Source organism: Phyllobates terribilis, unplaced genomic scaffold (genome assembly GCF_046119375.1).
Source record: "Phyllobates terribilis strain yellow unplaced genomic scaffold, ASM4611937v1 Scaffold_4116__1_contigs__length_64909, whole genome shotgun sequence".
Classification (NCBI taxonomy): Eukaryota; Metazoa; Chordata; class Amphibia; order Anura; family Dendrobatidae; genus Phyllobates; species Phyllobates terribilis.
The window spans coordinates 41,852-64,910 of record NW_027366868.1 but is presented as its reverse complement, the minus strand read 5'-3'; the positions used below and the strand labels follow the sequence as shown (position 1 = coordinate 64,910).

The 23,059-nt window shown below is 38.7% G+C and overlaps 1 protein-coding gene and 1 non-coding gene across 2 annotated transcripts; one reads left to right on the top strand and one right to left on the bottom strand.

Annotated features, from left to right (window-relative positions):
* Positions 1-15,084: 15,084 nt before the first annotated feature.
* LOC141248856 (uncharacterized) lies at positions 15,085-16,915 on the bottom strand. The gene is made up of 8 exons (XM_073669470.1): positions 16,813-16,915; positions 16,548-16,678; positions 16,061-16,147; positions 15,682-15,782; positions 15,505-15,604; positions 15,376-15,422; positions 15,210-15,288; positions 15,085-15,141 (listed from the first exon to the last, which is right to left on the bottom strand). Exons 1-8 carry the CDS (start codon positions 16,913-16,915, stop codon positions 15,085-15,087), a joined length of 705 nt encoding a protein of 234 aa, XP_073525571.1.
* A 257-nt stretch (positions 16,916-17,172) lies between these two features.
* On the top strand, positions 17,173-17,254 carry TRNAS-AGA (transfer RNA serine (anticodon AGA)). The gene has a single exon. It is a non-coding gene; the product is annotated as a tRNA-Ser (tRNA).
* The last annotated feature ends 5,805 nt before the right edge of the window (positions 17,255-23,059 follow it).

Genomic DNA, 23,059 nt, shown 5'->3' with positions numbered 1-23,059 from the left:
TAACCATAGTTGATAAAAAAATCCTTTATTACTTGTAACGGAATTTTGGTGTCTTTATCATTCCAAAAGAATGAGGGCACCTTTTCTTTTTCCTTTCCTTTTTCTAAACCAACATTCCTTCCGGCCATCTAGCTAATACATTGTCAAACATATATTATCTCTCTACCTATCTAATAATCCTCAAATAAATTTGCTTTGCTTTCTCAAATTATTCAAATCATAGCGAAACACACATTTAAAAAACCATAGCCTGCAAATTAAGATCCAATAGTAGAACTAGGAAAACAGAGAACAATATACACATCAGGAAATATTTAAGGAAAACAACCATCGAAAATTTCATCAGGAAAAATGTAAAGGGAAGGGTTGGACAATGTTGACAAGAGAAGGGCTGGACAATTATTCTAAGAAACAAAGTAGGACCACATCAGGAAATGTTGAAAAACACATCATGAAAACTGGAAAACAATCACAGTAGAGAAGGGCGGCAGGGTCGAACAATCAGGAAATATTATGGGAGAGTTCTAACCTGTAGGGCCGTTCTTCTACTCAACAGCGTTGGACGGCGGCGGGGTCGAACAATCAGAATGGCGACAGGGTCGAACAACGCTGGATGGCGGGAAGCTGGAAAACAATCAGAACGCCGGCGAGTTCGAACTGCAGCGATTGAGGCTAAAGGAGGAGGTTGAACTGCGGCGTACTGGAGGACACGATTAAGGCTAAAGGAGGAGGTCGAACTGCGGCGAGCTGGAGGACATGATTGGCTGGAGGAGGTCGAACGGCGGCACACAGAACTGACGCGATTGAGGCTGGAGGACGTCGACCGACGGGAATGAGACTGGAGGAGGTCAAACGGCGGGAATGAGGCTAGAGGAGGTCAAACGCCGGGAAACTGGAGAAGACGAATGAGGTGGAGGATGAACGGCAGCGAACCGGAGAACATGGGAAGAAATATTAGGGGGAGGCTGATGCTTTATACGTATTGGAAAAAAATTAAGGGTATAAAAATTAGGTTATTTGAGGGTAATTTTGGAACTTTGAAATTTTTTTACCCTTTAATAATACTCTTCATACCGAACATTCATTATATAATAATACACTGATTTCAGTTTCAGACATAAAATACACAGACACAGATTATTTCAGACACAATAATACCCTATTTCAGCTTCAGACGCGATAATACATAGACTGCCGAACGCACCCTTAATCTAGGCGTGAATGAAGATATTGGGTGTCTCGAACCAAATGTACTTCTTGTTATGCCCGTTTGGAAAGAAAAAAAAATACTCATTCACTAATTGTCTTGTAACAATATAAATGATGTCGGATTCCAAAATAAACTTATATGTTCATTCTCTCTTTAAAACACTAATAATTTTCTCTCGGAGTTTAACCACTTCATTCAAAATAAATCAGACCCTGAACATATGTGCTTTCTTTGTTGAACATATGAAACATCATGAAGTGTTTGATGTTTTGTAATCATCCTATTCAACCTTTAAAGTTATGTCATGCTCATCACAAATACCATGAAGAAGAAGAATATGATTTGGACTTGACCATATCCCAGTTGTCCCGGTTTCAATGGTGACTCGACTTATATTGATTTTATTTTATGGGATTCAGATAGAACAATTGTATATCTTATTTTATATCAAACTTAAGCGTTTCTCTTTATAACCTAAAATTTAAGTTTGTAATTCATAAATACAAGTTCATACTTTATTAGGAAACTTTGCTAAATTGAAACTCATCAACGTCTCTATCTTTGCATGGATTCGATTATGTCATTGATTTTTGTAAATACCATAAAATTGAATCCTTATAAAGATAGTAGTCCGTGCAAAAAATTAACGACAAAATTAAAATAACCTTTTACTTATATATTACCAAATTAAATTTTGCATTTTAAAGAGAAACTTTAGATATCAGATGTAGAGTAAGGATCAAACACTCTCATTAAAAGAATACATGAATACATTAGATAAGATGAATGAAGGATTCAAAAAATTCATGGCGAAAAAAGGAAAGGAAAAGAAGGGTGGTGGAAATTTTGTAATAAATGATAAAATTGAACTAATAATACCAAAATATCCCACTTTAAAATTCAACCTTTCACTCCCAACGCTCGTCACATGAAGACTCTCCTCCATTCCCTCCTTCCTCTTCATCCATGATGGCCTCCTCACCACCTAGTGTTCGCCTTTGGCCTCAGATTCAGGATCGTTGTGCTTCGGCATTGGAGTTGTCGTCTTCCTCTTCCTGATATTCCTCTTCTCTTTCAAAATTCTTCTCCGGGAACACACTTCCCGATCAGCATAGACGGATCTTCTCCTAAAAGCAACTCGAGGCCGAGAGCTCCGATAATCTTCAAAGTTCCATTTTCAGGCTCTTCTCTTACCAACCATGGCCTCATGTTCCTCAATTGCACCTGACAGGCGCTAAATGGTCGTTGTGCCCAATCAAAGTAATCCTAACTAGCAACTCTAAATAATATAGAGGCAAGCAAGGGTCGAATCACACAGGGAGTCAGATTATCAATTATTGTGTGTTTAATATGTTTAACTATATGCAACAAAAGGGGGGGTTGTAATGCAAATGAACGAACTAAACTTGATTGTAAATGTAATATGATGAGAAAGTGCTTCATTCAACAAACATCAACACAACAGATATATATGTTGATCATTGACAACTATTAACCCTAAGTTCAACAATCCATATGGTTGTCTTAATTTCTGTTCTGATATACTTATTAGTCCAACTAGTTCTAATAACGTTTACTAAGCTATAATCCTGAAACTATCAAGATTTAATAACAGAGTAGTAATGAACTCAGGAATAGATAAGCGCATGCAGTAGCATTGACTTTAGTCAATATTTAACATGCAATCAACTCTCTCTACCATAGCAATCTCAACTAGATCATGCAATTGATTTGCTACACATAGATAAGACATTTCAACTAGAAACAATCAAACCCTAGCAATATGAATAGATCAAATCCACATAGGTGGCTAATGCAGACAGACAAATCAGATTCAATAAACATTTGAGCGCAAGTGTAACATCTCCAGCCTAGCCGCTACCCACATGGACCAGACCTAGCGCTGAGGGCATAAGGGTTGCAACCCATGCAGCCCAACCCATATCCTCCTTATAAATAAAAGCAGGGAGGTTGTTGGCAGGGGAAATCGAATCCCTGGCCTTTAGCATATCCTCCTTACTTGGAGAGATATGTCAATAGTTGAACATCTCCAGCTAGCTGCTACCCCACATGGACCGGACCTAGATGAAGGCATAAGGGTTGCAGCCCATATGCCTTCAGCGCTAGGTCCGGCCCATGTAAGGTAGCGGCTAGGCTGGAGATGTTTTTTTGTAACATCTCCAGCCTAGTCGCTACCCCACATGGGTAGGATCTAGCGTCGAAGGCATAAGGGTTGCAGCTCATGCAGCCCAACCCATTTCCTCCTTATATCAACTGGTGACATATCTCTCCAAGTAAGGAGGATATGCTAAAGCTTAGGAGTTCTATTCTCCCTGGAAACAACCTCCCTACCTTTATTTATAAGGAGGAGATTTTTTGCAACATCTCCAGCCTAGCCGCTACCCCCACATGGGTTGTACCTAGCGTTGAAGGCCCTGTGGTTGTAGCCCATGCAGTCCAACTTATATCCTCCTTATAAATAAAGGAAGGGAGGTTGTTGCCAGCGGGAATCGAATCCATGACCTTTTAGCATATCCTTCTTACGTGGAGAGATATGTCACCAGTTAAATTTTTTTTGTAACATCTCCAACCTAGCCGCTACCCCACATGGCCCTAACCTAACGCTGGCATAGGAGTTGCATCCCATGCAGCCCAACACATCTTCTCATTATAAATAAAGACAAGGAGGTTGTTGCCAGGGGGAATCGAACCCACGACCTTTAGCATATTCTCCTTACCTGGAGAGATATGTCACCAGTTGATCTGCGATTCAAATGGTGACATATCTCTCCATGTAAGGAGGATATGCTAAAGGTTAGGGGTTCGATTCCTCCTGGAAACAACCTCACTGCCTTTATTTATAAGGAGGAGATGACTTGGGTTGCATAGGCTGTAGCCAGCCTTTATGCCTTCAGAGCTAGGTTTGGCCCATGTGAGGTAGCGGCTAGGCTGGATATGTTATAGTAAGAGAGATGAAACAACCAAATCAATCCGAAGGTTTTAGCTTTTGAACAAAGGAAAAGAAAACTAGTGTGACATAATTCTCTAGAACATAAATTAGAAAAGTGTAAAGTTGCAGGTGGTGGAGTGGTGGCTAAAGTCTTAACCCTAAACTCCTATTTATTCAACCATGAAACTAGAAATAATAATACTAAAATTCCAGCCCGTAACTCCTTGCGCAAGACTCAAAAGCCCAGAACAAATCCCGCTCATGAAGTCCAAGTCCCGTGTCAGGCTCAACAGAGGAGCAGTCGCGCCCTAGCATGGTGTGTTCGCGCCATGGTCCACCTCGCGCCAATGTCACGGCAGCAGCTGCACGGTCACGCCCTAGCTGGCGCGGTCGTGCCCATCATGGCGTAGGCACGTCTTGGGTTCTGTTGCTTGGACGCGGTCGCGCCTTCGGTTGCACGGTCGCGCCTTCTTCTCCGCAATAATCTTCTCTTCGTCTTCATCCTTATGTATGTAATCCTAATTAATAACGCTATTGCACTGCAAGGTCCGGATTACAGGAATACATCTCATAATATTGCCAAATCACTTACATATCATGCTAATAACCAATGGATGCGCTATGCAAGATATCGCCTATCAAACTCCCCCACACTTAGACCTTGCTCGTCCTTGAGTAAGCTGCAACAAACTCCCTCCTTCATTAAGCACATCAGTCTCAGCGAGTATGGAAAGAACATGATAGCAATGGTCATCATCAACACTTTAGCTCCAAAACACCTTCAATCATCTAAACACATGCATAGACTCCGACTCTAGAAAAACTACGAAAATTAAATAAAACAAGACTCGAAAGACTCAAAACGACTCTATTTAGACGAAATAAACATGACCTAAACTAGCCCAAAATGCATGCTACCAACAATTCCCCAAAACTTGAGCTATTTTGTCCTAAGCAAGCACATGACAATGAATCCATAGAATATACCAAAGTTGTCTCTATCCAAGTGACTATATGAATGATAATAACGAAAGATCAAACAAGAGACAAATCCCTTCCTAACATGCTTCACAATCAATGACAAGATATCATCAGTTCCAACACAATTGATAGCACAATAATCACAACCAAATCAAGAAGTACCACGTAGACTTTTTTGCTTCTTTTCATCTTCTTCAATTATTCACTGACGAGGACTGTCACGGGCACTTATCACAGTAATCTTTTTCTTACTTCTCTACAGGTGTAGAGTGGCAAGTAGGAGTCGAATCCCACATGGAGTCTGTGTATTCGATCTTGTGTTTGCAAAGCAATTAACCTAATAGTAAACTAAGGGAGAAAATGGAGGAATATGAGAATATGATTGATTGATTAAGAAAACTAATAAAAGCAAGCGTTTTGTTCTCCTAATCATCTACCTACGAAGTCATGGATTTGATCCTTGATTTCCTATTTTAATTGGGTTAAATCTCTTTATGTTATATGCTATGTTTGTCCTAATTCATGTACTAGAGTTGCTACTTAGATCAACTAGTCCTAATAGCGTCTTACCTACCGATCTAGTCCTGAAACTATCAAGACTATATCCTAGGCAACATTAAGTTCATGAATAGATAGGAAAGTATATTTCCCTTGGCACCTATACCTCATTAATCTTCATATCCTACAAGTCCAACTAGTCCAAGTAGAGATTTGTGTCACTAAGTAGGCAAGGTTCTCCAACTAGGATAAACCATGCCCTAGATATATGAAATAGACCTATAAACCTAGGTAATCAAGCTAGATAAACAAATCACAATCAATTTATAATAGAAGCAAGAGATTAAAACAATTCAAATAATATATCTTTATTTAGAACCAAGGAGAAAGTCTACAAATCAAACCATCTGCAGGCTTCAACCTGGAGAACAATGAGAACCCTCTCTACAAACTCTCTAAATTAACTAGAACTAAGCATATGAAGGAGGCAAGCTCTCCTACCTTATTTATAGAAGAAGGAAACCCTAGAAATAACCTAAAAAGGCCCAATCCCGAAGCTACATCAGATAATAGATAAAAGGCCCATTTAAGCTCCCAAAATAGGCTTCTCGTGGTGCAGGCATAGGTAAAGGCGCAGGCGCACTTCTGTCGGCGCGATCGTGCCGACCTCCAGTGGCTAGGACGCGGGCGCATCTAGTGTGGCGCAGTCACGCCACTGTGCGGTTGGCTCAGCTTGACAGTCCAAGCTAGGGTGCGGTCACGCCCTGGGCAAAATGCCCCTCTTGTGTCTTCTCTTGGCATGCGCTTGCTCCTCGCCTTCCGCGTCTTCTCCCTTGTGCATGTAATCCTCGTATTTGGACACTTTGCTCCACGAAGTCAAGATTATGACAATATGCTCCATTTGTGATCGTATGCCTGTAGTTGATGCTAATTTCCACTCTTTATGATGTATGAAATACTGTCAATCATTCACTTTTTTTCTTTTAAAACCACTATTTCAGGTATCGGGTCCGTCCATTTTACGGTCCAGTCCCACTAATGAAACTCTTTGCATTGCCATGGAGGATCGAACCTGGAGTGATCTTTCACACCACGGAGATCGCATGTTCTTCTGACTCATTGTGCTAGGAGTTCACTCCCCTTATTTTTCCTTTTTCTTTTATTTTTTGTTATGAAAAAGAAGGAAGCAAGATAATATGAACAACATGAGAAAAATATGAGATGAGATGATATATGCGATTGTAGTATCGGTCCTAATGCATCTTAATCAAAATTCACATGCTCAACTCAATGTCAAAAAATTGATCAATCATATCATCATTATAACGCAATTGCAATATAACATATAAATCATATTAAAGAGATTCAAAGTAATTGTACCATTATAAGAATCCACAAAGTCCCAAGTAGGGAATATGATAACTGGCACACACACACACAAAACTCAAAAGACACCAAAACAAACGGAAATGTAAACACAATGAGATAATTTCCCTCCCCCACACTTGAAGCATAGAATGTCCCTGTTGTGATAATAAAGAACAAAGATAAAAGGTGAGTTAAAGAAGGAGAAAGTACCTCACATCTCGAGTTGCCTCCCGAGCAGCGTCTTGGTTAGAGTCGTTGGCTCGACTTCTCAGCTCTTGATCATTTCAGTCAGCTCTTCAAGAGTTGTCTCATCCAGAAATTCCTTCTTGATCCTCACATAGTAAGATTTTACCCCTTTTCTTTTCCTTACTCTTTTATTGTACCAAGCCTTTTGCTTTTCCTTGTAGTGTCTTGGGGACTGCTTGGACTCAAATCTCGGTACCTACAAATCAGAGGGGGGAAACTTGCCGCCCTCCAAAGTTAGTGACAGGGTGAGGGGCCCATCGTCCAAATACACCTCAACTGCATCTAAATGCACAACAGAATCAAGCACACCAATAGAATAAATAGAGGCAACATCCTCGACAGGGTGTTTCATGGCATCAAAGATATTGAATCTCACAATCTCCTCATCAAACTCTAAGGTTAAAGACTCACTTGCTAAATCAAATTTTGTACCCATAGTTTTCATGTAAGGTCTACCTAATAGTATAGGTGCAGCTTGTCTATCATGCTCATATCTAACACAAAGTAGTCGGTAGAAAAGACTAGCCTATCAACCATAACCAGAACATTTTTAACTACTTTCTTAGGATAAATAGTGGACCCATCAACTAATTGAATCATTATTCCGGTTTTATGTAAATGTTCCAAACCTAGATGCTTACATCGAGAATAAGGTATCACATTAACTGAAGCACGCAAATCAAGCATAGCTTTTTCAAAATGAGTTTCACCAATACGAAAAGGAATACTTACCATACCTGGATCGTTGCACTTCTTAGACATACGTTTTTGGAATATAGCAGACACTCTTTCACTTACCGAAACCTTATGTTGTCCCTTCAACTTTTGTTTCCTCTTTACCATGCATATCCCCTTCAAAAATTTAGCATAACGAGGAATACTCTTAATTAAGTTTAGTAAGGGAATGTTTACCTCACACTTACTGAAGGTAAAGCTCTTATCATTCTCTGATCTCCTTGTGTCTTTCAGGGCTTCAGGGAAGGGTGTTGGGGGTTTCAGAGACCGAAGTGGTGGAAATTTTGAACGCATATAATTGTTTTGTCTATGCTTAAAGTCACCATGCGGATCGTCTATCTCTTCTTCAACATAAATAGGCGAAACCGGATTACCCTCTTCAGCTTCTAGCAGCAAAGCAAGACCGTCCTCGGAGGCTACAGTGGGGTAGGCACATGGTTCAAGGCGCCGACGCGTAGGGGCTCCAGAGGGTCAGCGCGGGTGTACAGCTCCGGGCGCGGGCACGCGCGACTTTCTGGAAAAGCACTACCCGTGACGCGGTCGCGCCCATCTCCAGTGACCATGACGTGGTCGCGCTGGCCTGAGCGCGGGCATGCATCTACTGTCTCATCAGCTACGATTTCTTCTTCATCACTTGGCATTTTCTTCGAGTTTCGACCACTCCTTAATGGCATATCATTGACATTCCTAATGTTTGGGTTCACTGTGGTTTGAGACGACAATGAATTGGATTGATTTTGTGCAAGACTAGATATCGTCTTCGCCAAGTGCCCAATCTGCACTTCTATGTTCTTAATTCTTGCTTTCGTAGTCTGAACATGAGTTGTAAAATACCTAGTCATATTGTTTAGAAAGTCTGCAATTGATGGTCCAGAACTAGGTTGGGGATCGCGAGGTTTCCACCTCGGTTGTTTCTCAGGTTGGGGCTCAGTCTGATCACGCCATCTGAAATTGGGATGATCATCTCTATACCTCGGATTGTAGCTTTCGTGTTGTTGATCATTCTAAGGGCGTGGAGTTCCATATCCACCCGCAACATTGACTTCAGTAATTGCATCTTCTTGCATCTCATGGCATTGATCAGACTGGTGAGATGGATCTGAACATACTCTACATACTCATGTTGATTTTTGCCCACTCTTTGGCACTAGATTAGCAAGCATCTTCTTAATTTCAACTATTTCATTAGCAAGGCCCGAATTCTATGAGCTCGTGGCATTCATTACACTCTTAGTGTAAGTCCTCCCAAAGCTCCTAGTACTTTATATCATATCTTGTAGCTTCTCCATGGCATCCTCAAGGGCTATGTTTAGAATGCTTCCACCGCAGGCGACATCAATCATTCTCCTTTCCGAATTCAAAAAATCTTGGGATAAAAATAGTACCAAGTCATGATACTCACATCCATGAAAGGGGCAGCTAGCACATAACCCCTTGAAACGCTCAAGGTAATCATAAAGGGATTCCTCGTCTCTTTTCTCTACCTAGGAAATCTCTTTCTTCAGCGCATTTGCCTTCTTTACTGGGAAGTACCTATCTAGAAACTCCTTGTGCAATCTCTCCCAGTTGTCTATGGACCTAGTAGGTAGATGGTAATACCATGATTTTGTAACATCTCCAACCTAGTCGCTACCTCACATGGGTCGAACCTAGCGTTGAAGGCATAGGGGATGCAACACATGCAACCCAACCCATCTCCTCCTTATAAATAAAGTCATGGAGGTTGTTTCCAAAGGGAATCGAACCCATGACTTTAGCATATCCTCCTTACTTGGAGAGATATGTATGTGCACCATGGTGTAACCCCCCCCCCCCCTCACGCAAGCTGGAATAGGGGTCGAGCCAAGACTCATGCCCAACTTGGACAAAAGTCCCGATGCTGAGAAGAGGGCGAAACTTTAGTCAAAACATCAGCCAGTTGATTACAAGTGGGAAGGAAGGAAAGTTGAAGAAGACCATCCAACCTTATCCCGCGTGAAGTGGAAATCAATCTCGATATGTTTCGTCCTCTCGTGAACACCGGATTGCGTGCAATATGAGTAGTTGATTTATTGTCACAATGGAGCAACACGGGAGTGAGATTAGACACACCGAGCTCGCGAAAAAGACCCACTAACCACGTGACCTCAAAAGCCGCATGGGACATGGCTCTATACTCGGCCTCAGAGGAGCTGCGAGAGACTGTTTCTTGCTTCTTTGAGCGCCAACAAATCCAATAACGGAAGAGCGAGAAATAGTGCAAGGCGCCCAATCTGAATCAGTGAAATCCTATAAGCGAAGGTTGTCACTAGGTTGAAAAAGTATGCCATAATCAGTCGTCCCACTAATGTATCAAAGCACATGGTGCAGTGCTTCAAGAGGATAATGGAGAAACTGACTTAAGGTATGAACAAAGAAGGACAAATCGGGTCGAGTGCTGGTGAGGTAATTGAGCTTACCAACAAGGTTGCGATATAGACTTGCATCTAGAAGAGGAGCACCAGCCAAATCACCAGAATGCAATTTAAAGTTCAAAGGTAAAGGCGTAACACGAGGTGACAAATCACCAAAGCCAGATTCAGACAACAACTCGCGAGCAAACTTCTATTGATGTAAAAGCAGCTTATCAGCCACATAGCGAACCTCCATACCAAGAAAGAGGTTAAGTCGACCCAAATCTTTGATACTGAAAAGGGAATGCAGAGTCGACTTGGGATGAGATATAACGGATGGATTAGTCGTTGTAACTAATATGGTATCGACATAATAGCCACCAAAGTGATATCAGAACCAGCGGGCTGAAGAAACAGTGAGGAATCAAAAGCTGAGGAAGTAAAACCAATGCTCTTTAAGGTAGAAGTAAGCTATTGAAACCACTGTCGTGAAGCCTGCTTTAATCCATATCAGGATTTACGAAGTCGACAAACCAAGCTCGGGGGATTAGGAATACCCTTAGGCATTTTCATTTATACTTCCTCCAAAAGTTTGCCATGGAGAAAGGTGTTATTCACGTCTATCTGAAAAATAGACCATCCGCGGGAGACTGCCAAGGCAAGAGTTGTGCGAATGGTGGTCATACGCACTACCGGAGAGAACGTTTCTCCATAATCGACACCAAACTTTTGGGTATAACCCTTGTCAACCAATCGCGCTTTAAAACTCTCAACATCACCATTGGCTTTAAGTTTGACATTGTACACCTACCGACACCCTACTGCGCGTTTGGAAGAAGGTAAAGGCACTCCATCCCAAGTATTATTGGTGCAATGCGTCTATTTCCTTAGACATAGCTTCAACCTACAAAGGATTTTGAGAAGCTTGAGCAAAACTATGTGGTTCAACATGCAGATCTGATTTGTGTGCAGCGGAACAAACTTGAGGAATGACCTGTGAAGTGGAGAAACCAGATAGCAAAGGTAATTGCTCGAGAGGAAAACTGACATTGCAAAAATAGTCTTGAATATAAGGTGGTGGATTTATAATACGGCTAGTACACCGAGGAGCAACCCCCACCGGTGGAGGTTCAACAACCTCAGAAGTGTCAATCTAAGGTGAAGGAATAGGACTCGCAGAAGTGTCAATCTGAGGTGACAACACATCAACTTCTGGAATAGAAGCTAGAGATGGCGACAAAGGAACAACTGGAAACTCAGAAAAAGGAACTGAACTGAGAGGAAACACCAGCTCATTGAAAGAAATGTCCCCGGAGAGGAAAAAGCCCACTTAGAACTGATATGAAGCACCTTATACCCCTTGACGTTAGGAGAGAATCCAAGAAAGACACAATCCTGACTTCAAGGCTCAAACTTGCGACACCCTTGCTTCAAGAGCCAAAAGTCTTGAGCAAAATATATGCAGGAGGTGAAGAATGCAACATCTCGTATGGAGTCTTGAAGCCTATCGATGAAAGAGGAAAACGATCGATTAGATAAGTGGCATGAAGCACACACTCTCCCCAAAAACCAATAGGAAGACAAGATTGATACAGAACCGCCCGAGCAGTTTCAAGTAGATGCTTGTGCTTGCACTTAACCACTCCATTTTGTTATGGAGTGGCAACGCAAGATAGCTGGTGTGCAATCCCTCGCTCCTGATAAAATTTAATAGCCGAAGTACTACAAAATTCCCCTCCATTGTTTGATCAAATGATCTTCACCACCACATCAAACTGCTTCTCAACATAAATCACAAAAGCTTACAAAACAGAAATGCATTACTCTTGTAGGACAACAAATGAGTCGAAGTGATTCTAGTAAAATCATCTATCACAGTTAAGAAATAACGAAAACCATTATAAGTAGGGTCTCCGTATGGCCCCCAAATATCAACATGAATCAATTGAAAAGGACTAGTAGTCTTAATACTACAAACAAGAAAGGGGTCTCATTGTTGTCTTGACTTTGGACATATATTACATGAATCTAGTTTCGCAATATCTCCTACCTTTATGAAAGAAAATAGACGTACCTGACTATAAGCTACATGACCTAGTCTCAAATGCCATAATTTGGCTGAATTATCGGCAACCGAACTCGAATCTTGACAAGCACTGCTCTGTAAAGTTGTCGAACAATATAAAGTCTAGTACAATCCTTGATTCAATCTACCAAGAACCTGTGATTTTCTCAGAGAAAGGTCCTGAACCAGAAGGCATGAAGACGGAGTAAAGACCACATTAATCAGTTATATCTTGCCAACTGTGGTACAAACAATAAGTTGAATGCAAACTGAGGAACTAAAAGGACATTCTTAAGCAGAAACCCACCATTCAGCATGATTGTTCCTATATGAGTGATCTCAGAAACACTTCTATCTGGCTTTGTTATGTATTCATGCTTAGACAACAAATATTTATCAGCGAATAAAGATGAGTGAGGCGTAATATGATGAGTTGCCCCACCATTTATCACAATGAGTGTTATTTCCATAAGCAGTGAAGCAGAAAACCACACATGCCATGATATTGCATTTGGATCCAGAATCACCAGCATCACTCTTGCCTAGAAGCGCAATCAACTGATTTTATTGTTCTCGAGTAAAACATGGTGCATTATCTGCACAAATCTCTCCATAAGATTGAGAATTAGCAGATCCAGAGTAATTCGAATCAACAATACTAGAAAAAGAGCTATTCCTTTGAGATCTGTTATCAGTCCTTTGGTTTGGATATTCATGAAGCTTAAACAACGATCAATAGTGTGTCCCTGCGTTTTACAGAAATCACAAAAAAATGAAAGCTTGTCAGAGTTAGAAGATCCACGCCCCTCTCCTTTAGATGAGCTACTGTCACAACCTGAATTTCAGGAGGAAGGACGACCAGAAGAATTACCGCCATTGGAATTCTTGTGAGAAGAATGTAGGGCAGTAGAATCATTGCCTAAAGAGAGAGGAGCATTCAACTCTTTTTGTTTCTCTTCATGTAGCACTATATGATAAACTTCTCCAAGAGAAGGCACAACTTTCATCATAAGCACATGAGTCTGAACATTAGCATAAGCATCATTCAGTTCTACCAGAAATTGCACAACCTAGAGATTTGTAAGAAATTGAGGGACAGATCCCGTAACTCCACAAGTACCACAACATGGAAGCTCAACCAAAACAAAGTATTCATCCCACAATCGCTTGAAATTGGTATAGTAAGTGCTAATAGAACAATTTCCTTGCGAAATAGTAAATAGTTCTTTCTGGACTTGAAAAACATGAGTACTTTTCTGGAAACCAAACCTTCTTTTAAGATCGGTCTAGATGTCTGCAGCGGTGTCAAAGAAGAGTAAGGTCTCAGCTATATCCTTCTCGACAGAATGCAAAAGCCACGACATCACCATGCTATTACATCTCTCCCACTGAGCAAACATAGGAGAAGATGGATCTAGACTTTTCGTCGTGCCATTGACAAACGCCATCTTAGGTTTGGCTTTAAGAGACACCTAGCTGCACGTTTCCATTTGTAGTAATTCTGATCGTTGAGAAGTTGTGTCGATAGCACACAGTTTGAGCGCTCAGCGTGATGAAGCCAAAGAGGATCATTCAGATCTACAATTGGAGAAGACTGAGGTGGAAGAATGGTCTCAGTATCCATGGGAGTAGAATCAGTTGGAGAAACAAAAGTAGGCATAGAGAAAACAACAACTGAACTCTATTCAGTGCTCTGATACCATAACATAGTTCAGATTTGAAAAGAAATTGAAGGATGGATATGGAAAGTTTGAAGAGGGAGAAAGACACTTTTGGGAGATGTAGCCTAGAGCTCTAAGAGGCTCTATGACGTTTTTATTGCTTGGAAAGATATTAATCTCTAATTTTACATTTATGGTGCAGAGAATGAAAACTACAACTATTATTTACAATTGTGCCATTCCTGCCTAAACTCAAGTTACTCCAACAACCTGCTCATCATATGACAGTTGTGCACCATGTTGTAACAGTGTTATCTTCTCCTGAAGCTAAATCGTGTGGATTAGGCGGCAAAGTCGCCGCTGTGTGTCGATCATATCCTTTCTGTCAACAGAGCAGTGCCAGAAGGTGGAGGAGGAGGTGAGATGAGCGAATTTCCGATAATAGATCTGGGAGATGCCCTCACCTCTCGGAAAGAGACTCGCGGAGGTTGGAGAGGGAGCCACAATTTGCATGTTCTAAAGACGAGGGGCAATATTGTCTTCCCTTTTTAATTATTAGTGTAATTGCAAAAATACTATCGTATCTTATAAAATAGACCTAACACATTTTTTTAATCTTGTGTGCAATGTAAACCCTTATTTTCCATCATCCGACAGCCCAAATTTATATTCATCTATTTATTTTAGTGTTTGTACTCATCAAAACCTCCTTTATCAAATATACTTGTAAAACTGTGAACTTTGTCATTTAAATTTCCTTTATTACACAAAATGTACAATTTAGATAAAAAAAAGTTTTAAAATACATTTATTTCATGATAACTTGCGTTGTCACGAGTATAACTACTAACTAGTACGAATTGGGAAATGTCTCGTTCACTCACTCCATGTTCATACAATATGGTTCAATCGACAGGCAATTGATCATGAGATAACAATGGCCAACCGGCCCAAGTGTATAAGACTACAGTTTACAGTTGTACCATGAGTTTGAAACTTTATAACAACGAAGATAACGTCCCTGTAATCTTCCATCTTCCAAGCTTCTCTCTTCCCTGAAACAATAAAGTTGTTAAACCTTCTACAAGCTGATGATTGAATAAATTTACACAGTTAAAGATACCTTGCGAGGTCCAATAGCAAGCTCATTTTCAGCAATGGATATAGCTTGAAAGCCCAGAGGAGATAGCATCTTCTCATAACTGTATGCATCAAAATCACATGACAGTTAGGAAAGAATCAGGAAAATCAATTACAAGAATTATATTGACATGAACAAAGAGCATTACTCAGCAACAGAAGTGCTAAATGGAGGTCCCCCAATGTGATCATCAATCTGCATAAGAAGATTTAGCTTTTGAAGTAAGAAATTAAATGAAAATTAGAACCAGAAATAAGAGATTAATGCTGGGACTGACAGGAAACATTAGAGTTATGAGCTCTCCATTCGGTTTCAAGAGGTCCGTAATACGATGAGCCCAGGCTGATCTCATGCTAGGTTCAATGGCGCAAAAAAATCTGCAAATTTTGAGCTACACATAAGAATATTTTGAATTTTTTTCCCAAGTGTGGAGATAGGATAAAAGATGACTTACGTATAATCGAAAATGAGATCAAACAGCTCACTAGGTTGCCAAGTGAAGAAGTCTTCCTTTAAGAAGGAAAAGTAGTTTGCATTTGGTGATGATGATGACAACTGCTTCCTTGACAAGTCCACAGAAACAATGATACGCATGAAGTACAGGATTCAATCTTTTATTTGGTTTTCAGTTATGATTGTGAAATGGTCATATAGAAAAGCAAAATTTATGGTTCTATATGCAACTAACAAAGCAAGCCACCAATATGAGTAGACAAAGTTCAATTAAACATTGTAATCCTGGTAATATTTCATAGACAACACATAGGATGGATAAATCTCCTTTCTCGCACTGAGATCAACTGTAATCCTAATCCAATGAGAGATGCATTTACCTCTATTGCTTTCCTTACGGCAACATCTGAAACATCCAATCCAATAACATAGCGTTCTGGGCTTGCCAAAGCTACCACATCATGACCCTGTCAGCAATTCAGCTACAATGCTAAGGCAGAACATTGAGAACTCACCAGGAACTGATCTTTGCATACAAGTGTTCGTCTATTACAAATGAGATACAATAACATTAATCATGTCAGATTTATAACAAATTTCAGCTATTAAACCCCATAATAACTACACAATATAGCAATCAGACTGATCAGTCAATAGATTTCTGAGAAAGCAATTCATGCCCACTTAAATCCTCAAGCCCTACTCCAACTCCAAATTCCCACTAACCAGTCAGTTAAAATTCCGCCACAGATATTCCAGTACAGAGTTAAATTTTGCATCAATTTATGAAATATTAGATTAGAGATTGAGCTAAGAGCAAGATTGAAGTAAGAATCACAATCAAATTGGGTAAAAAAGTGTACTTACACTACCACATCCAGGAACAAGAGCTCTACCCTTGGGAAGCATATCCCTCTTACAAAGATACTCAACAATCGGAGTCGGTCGCCCCAAATCCCACGGCGTTAATCCATCTACCCAACATTTATCCCATCCACCTGCAGAAAGAATATATGATTTCCACTACGCAATCCTCAAAATATATACAGATATCTGAGTGATCGAAATCCCTCGTAATAATTGAACTTGAAAATTCATTAAAATATAAAGAGAATTCGTGGGAAGTTCAAACCAGTTGGATCGTCGCTCATTACATCTTGCAATTTGCTGACATGATTGCTGAAACTAGCGGGCCTCTTCAAAGGGGGCACTTCACTTGGACCCTTATCAACCATGAGCGTCAATTTTGAAGTTGTTAAGCTACGAAACAGTGGATTGTTTCGCAGCAGAGGAAACTGGAATTTGGAGAGAGTGGCCAGGCCGCCGACGGGGAAGCAGCAGCCGAGAGCGGCGATAACAAGGGAGATTGGGGTGGTTGAGATATAACCCAACGGAATTCGTAAAAATTTACAATCGTATGGGTAAAATCAGCGTATGTTCCAGTGATTCTGTATATGCTTAGTCTACACAAAGGGAATGAGTTCACATCAACGTGGACGTGCCGGAGTGGTTATTGGGCATGACTAGAAATCATGTGGGCTTTGCCCGCGCAGGTTCGAATCCTGCCGTCCACGCCATATGTTTTACCCGTAGCTTTTTAGTTCTTTCTTCACATGTGTGTCCTCGTGTTTTTTTCCCCTAATGTAAGAATTAATTTTATTATTAAAAGACAATCCCATCTTTAATCTGTTAGAGATGTCATATAACTATATAAGGGATTTAACCGAGGAAGTAATGGTATAACTGTACAAGGGTATGTCTTGTACCCCCAGACCAAGTCCTCATTCATTGTATGTCTTTTTTTTATTATTAAGAATAATAAAGTAAATCCTTCCTATTATCATGTTTGATAATGTTTAGGAGGGAAAGCTGCGAAACCCGCATCCTTTCTCGCAATGTCCTGATATAAGAATCAGGTACGTTACAAATATTACAAAGATACTCTACGTATTGTATATTAATCTTCTCCGCGTCTTTAGATGCAATGAAGTCCGCAGCCTGGTTATATTCTCTAACGCAATGGAATATCTTCACTTCCTTGAAGAATTAGAGCTGAGTGTGTATTTCTTCAACACTGTTTTTGATCTTCCAAGGTACCTCCATATTTTCCTAATGGCATTGATCGTGGTTAGATTATCTCCTTCCAATTATATTTTTTAAGTTAAGTTGTTTAGCTAGTCTAATTCTCTCGATAGCCGCACAAGCCTCACTTTGAGTCACATAGGAACGGTTTATTTTTTTATGATTTATTTTAATAATTACGAATTACATTGCCAATATATGAATCTCCATTAGCGAAGTAGAATGCATCAAAATTTACTTTATACCAACCTTCAGGAGGTTTCTTCCAATTTTTTATATTCTTCCTCTTTTTACGGCTAGTTTGTGAATGATTAGTACCTAGAATATGATTTGTTTTGATATTATATTTAGAGGAATTAAATTCTTTAGAGCCTGTCCAGGAGTGGAATTGAATGAAGGTCATATCAAAAAGTTTTTGCTTTGGGACATTAGAACTATCAAAGATTAGTTTATTTCGATATTTCCAAAGTTCAAACCAAAGGAAAAAAAATAACATCTATATTTGTATTGTTATTTATGAAGTATTTAAAATCATTTATAAAATTGTTAGTGTGAGTATAATTAATTCTCTTTCCTAATCGTTGTTCAATAATATTAATCATTTGAGTAGTACTCGGACATTGAAAAAAGAAGTGTGATGTCGTTTCTAGAGGTCCATTACATGATTACTGGAGTACAGTGATTTGGTACACGGTTAAAATATCTATTTAATCTTTCCGTGGTTGGAAGGCAATCCGAAAGTGTCTTCCAAAGGAAAATTTTAACCTTTGGTGGAATGTTTAGGTTCTAGATTTTATTAAAAATTGTGGAATTGGGATTTGTACGATGAGTTTTGGTTAATTCAATGGCACTTTTGGTAATAAACTCAACAAAACTAGATAGTTTCCAGATTAGTTTGTCTTCAATATCTGAAGACGGAATATAAATTTTAATAATTTGATTAACTATATTTATTGGTAGAATTGTAGCTAATTTAAGATGATCCATATTTTATTATTCGTAATAAATTATGAAACTTTCGTATTATGATTATGAATAATAGGATCAAAAAAGGATTTAATATTAATATTATCAATCCAATTATCATTCCAGAAATTAATCTTTTTACCATTACAGAGGACCCAAAATAGCCCCTCATTGAACTTATCCCGCAAATGTAACAAACGACCAAATTGCCACGAGTGTTTTGTTTTTTTATTATAATTCAGGATGTTTTTCGTTTTTATATATTTTTCCTTAATAATTTTAACCCACATATTATTACTGTCATCATTAATGATTTTCCATAACAATTTCATTTGTAAAGCAATATTAATATTCTCGGCTTTCTGAAGCCCCATTCCACCGTTCATTTTAGGCTGGCAAATACTGTCCCAAGAAATAAGGGCTCGAGAGTTAGGCGTAAATTTATTCCAATTTTTGTTTTGTTAATTTCATCAATTTGGTTATGAATCCTTGTTTGTAAATAAAAACTTTGCATTAAGTAATTGGTTTGAGATAAAAGATTCGACTGTATGAGAATTGTTCATCCTGCTTGCGATAATGTATTTGCTTTCCAATTGGAAAGTTGGTTTTTAAGTTTTGTAATAGCGTAATCGAAACATTCATTTTTTACCTTCCTGGCCAGAATTGGTATTCCTAAATATTTTTCCATCATAATTGTAATACGTATGTGTAGCTCTGCGACAATATTATTTTTAGTATTTGTTTGAATATTCTTAGAAAACTGAACCGAGCTTTTTTCGTAATTTATTTTTAGTCCAGATATGCTGGATAAATGATCTAAGGTATTTTTGATATATTTGGCATTTGTAACATTTGCATTTCTAAAGATAATAGTATCATCGGCAAAACTGAGGAAGGGGATACAAGTCCCATGATTGCATAATTTAATACCAACTTTATGATTACGTTTCTGTGATTCTTTTGTAAGAAATCTGGCAGATACTCCATAGCAATAATGAAAATAAAAGAAACAATTGGATCCCCTTGTCGAATTCCATATTTCGGTTTAAAAGTAGGTCTTGGTTCATTATTGACCAAGACAGAAAAAGAGGACGAGGTTATGTATTTCATAATTAGGTTGGTCCATTTGGTTGAAAACCCAAAAGAGATCATCATTTGTTGGATAAATGGTCATTGTATTTTGTCGTAAGCCTTTTCCATATCAATTTTAATTGTCATCCAGCCCCTAGAACCTTTATTTTTCTCATGGAAGGAATCGAAGATTTCATGAGCAATTGAAATATTATCTTGAATTTAGCGTTCTTGGATAAATGCCCCTTGAAAAGGGTTAATGATCTTAGGTAATAAATTTTGCAATCTATTAGCCATCAATTTTGTAATAATTCTATATAAAGTATTACAAAGGCTGATGGGACGGAAATGATTGATCGTTCGAGGATTATCAGTTTTAGGTATTAATGAAATGAAGGAATGTGTGTATTCAGATAGGAGATTTTTGCTATGGAAGAATGCTTGAACTGACTTGGTGATTGAGTTCCTTACAATAGGCTAATAAGCTTGATAAAATTCAGCAAGGAATCCACCAGGACCGCATGTTTATTTTTGGGTAATTTTTGAACGACATTTTAACCTCGACTTTAGATGGATTTTTAAGAAGATTGGAATTATCAATATCTGGTATAAGCGAAGGGATGATTTTGAAATCAGTAAGATTTAAGGGATTGGTATGTTGGGGATGAAATCGAGTTTGGAGATCTTTAGTAATAGCTTCTTGAATTTGAAGTTGGTCCGAGTGATGAGAGCCGTCAATAGTAGTAAAGCTAGTAATTTTTTGCTTAAAGAGTCATTGCTTTGCAATATTTTGTATTCTTATCCATATGGTAGTTATTTTGGACTTTAGCAAACCCAATATTTATATTGGAATGAAAGAAGAACATTGTATTGTTTGGAAATATTTTGGAGCTTATTAATTAAGTGAGTATCTTTGTGGATTATTTAGTACTTCTTGTTGAACATTACTTAAGTTTGCAGTTGTTTGTAGAAGTTTATTATGATTATTGTTATAAAATTTTGTTCGCCATGTTTTGGAGAGATTTTTTAAGCATCTCTGTTTCATATATAGATTAAACATATATGAGCCTTCCTGATTAATAGACCAAACTTTTTTAACTATCCGGATGTAATATGGATGATCTATCCACGCATTTTCAAATCGAAATCGAATTTTTTTACGTTGTTGATTGCTTTCTAATTTAAGAACGATACATCAATGATCCGATGTTGTGATGGGGAGATGATTTTTCAATGAATTTGTACCAATTGTTAAAAACCGGTTGAAACACCTATCCAATTTTTCTAAAATAATGTGTGAAATATTAATAGATTTCCTCCATGTAAATGGAAAACCTTTATGTGGAATACTGAGAAGACCAAAATGATTTTCAAGATTTTGAATTCGAGTAAATCTATGTGGATTGGGAATAATACCTCCCCATTTGTCAGTGGCACATGCAATTTCAATAAAGTCGCCCATTATTAGGAAGAGGAGGTTTATTTTATTGATTTTGTGATATATTTTGTTCCAATAGTCATCTTTATTTGCATAATCAGCAGGGGCATATATAAAGAAAATGATGAATTCAATGTTACTATTAAGAAATTTTAGTATAATTTTTTTTTATTATAAATGAGCGAAAATGATTTAGTAAATAGTGAATTTGATAGAAGGACCCATAATCATCATTTTGATTGATCTGCCAGACTAATATAGATGTGTTTGAAACCCAATTTATACAAGAAGTTATTATTTGGGAAATTGTTGGATTTAGTTTTGGGTAAACGTATAATATCCATAGAATGTGCTTTTTTTAAGAAAGAGATTTCAGTCTAAAAATTAGTTCTTCTCGTACCTCGATAATTCCAATATGCGATATTCATAAGAATTTATGTGTATAACAGAAACAATGAAGGTGCCAAAAGACACATGATGAAGTATACCCAAAGGTATCATGAATTATAGATGATTGCATTATATAGGATTTATTTAGATTCATATTGATTTGCATGCTATCAGAATTATATGACACATGTAGATAGTAATAACGATCCGAGGAGATATTTATTATCATAATATGTATATAGAAGACGTGAATGAAATCAGACTCGTCTTGTTTAAGAGTAAGAATCTTAAACAAAGAGCAAAGACCGAATAATTCCATTCATGTATATAGCAGTCCATAGTAATGACGTCCAAACTAACAAGCCACCTATGGGCCAGCCAAAATGTTACAGCCCACGCAGGAACCCCAATACACTTACATGAATGATCCACATCCTGTAATCCAAAAAACCAGTTCCAAAATAACATATATGTCCCGCCAAAAACTGCCCCCAAACGATTAGAATTACTAACAAAATGATCAAGGGTCAGATTATGTAAATACCGCCATCTATGACATAGACCATAAGATATATATTTAAACACCATAATCAAATATATCTTACCTTGTCTCCTGAATCTTGTAGCTGCTTAATTATTAATCTGATGAAGACTCATCCCCCGAAGCCTTCCTCTTCCGAGAGAAGGAGTTAGACGGCTCAGATGACGAAAGATCTTCAGTAGAAGATAGGACCATAACTCCTTTGAACCTTCGATTGACCGTGCCTTGAGAGTTGGTGGAGTGAAAGGATGATTTTGCTGTCTTAGAAGGAGCTCTCAAGCCCACACAAATGACATGACGAGTGGTAGTACTGGAAATGTTGTGGATTGGGCTTATCATTATTTCAGTGTTTCTGTGGATCGTGACCATAATCTCAATGGTCTTTGTCGCATCCTGAACCAACTGGCTTCGAATAGTGTTGACATTGGTGGTGGTTGTAAGAGGATCAACTGGAGGTGTCTGAGTTTTAGAGGGAGTCTGTGTGGGGGTTTGATTAACGTGGTAAACCGGGTTTGAGAGATTGGAAGGACCATCAAGGGTAGGGCTTATGTGAATAGAGGACACTCTGATGGGAAGGATGGTGCTTGGTGGGGTATTAATATAAACACTAAGCGGGATTCCTGGGCTGAAGTGTGTTTGGTGTTCTTGAGGAGGAGGAGGATCTACTGAAGTTGCAACAAAGTTTTTTTGAACCAAACTAGTCTTATTTGGGCTGCATTGGGGGCAGGTTCAAAACTAAAATGACCTCCCATAAGCTGTTGCATGCATGCAGCAGCCTGAGCATGTTTAGTAGGGTCAGAGTTGATATCACTGGTAAAAGGGGAGAGTAAGAGATTATTCAAAGGGCAGACATCGGGGGACTGATTTGGAGAGGTGCACACCTTACAACCT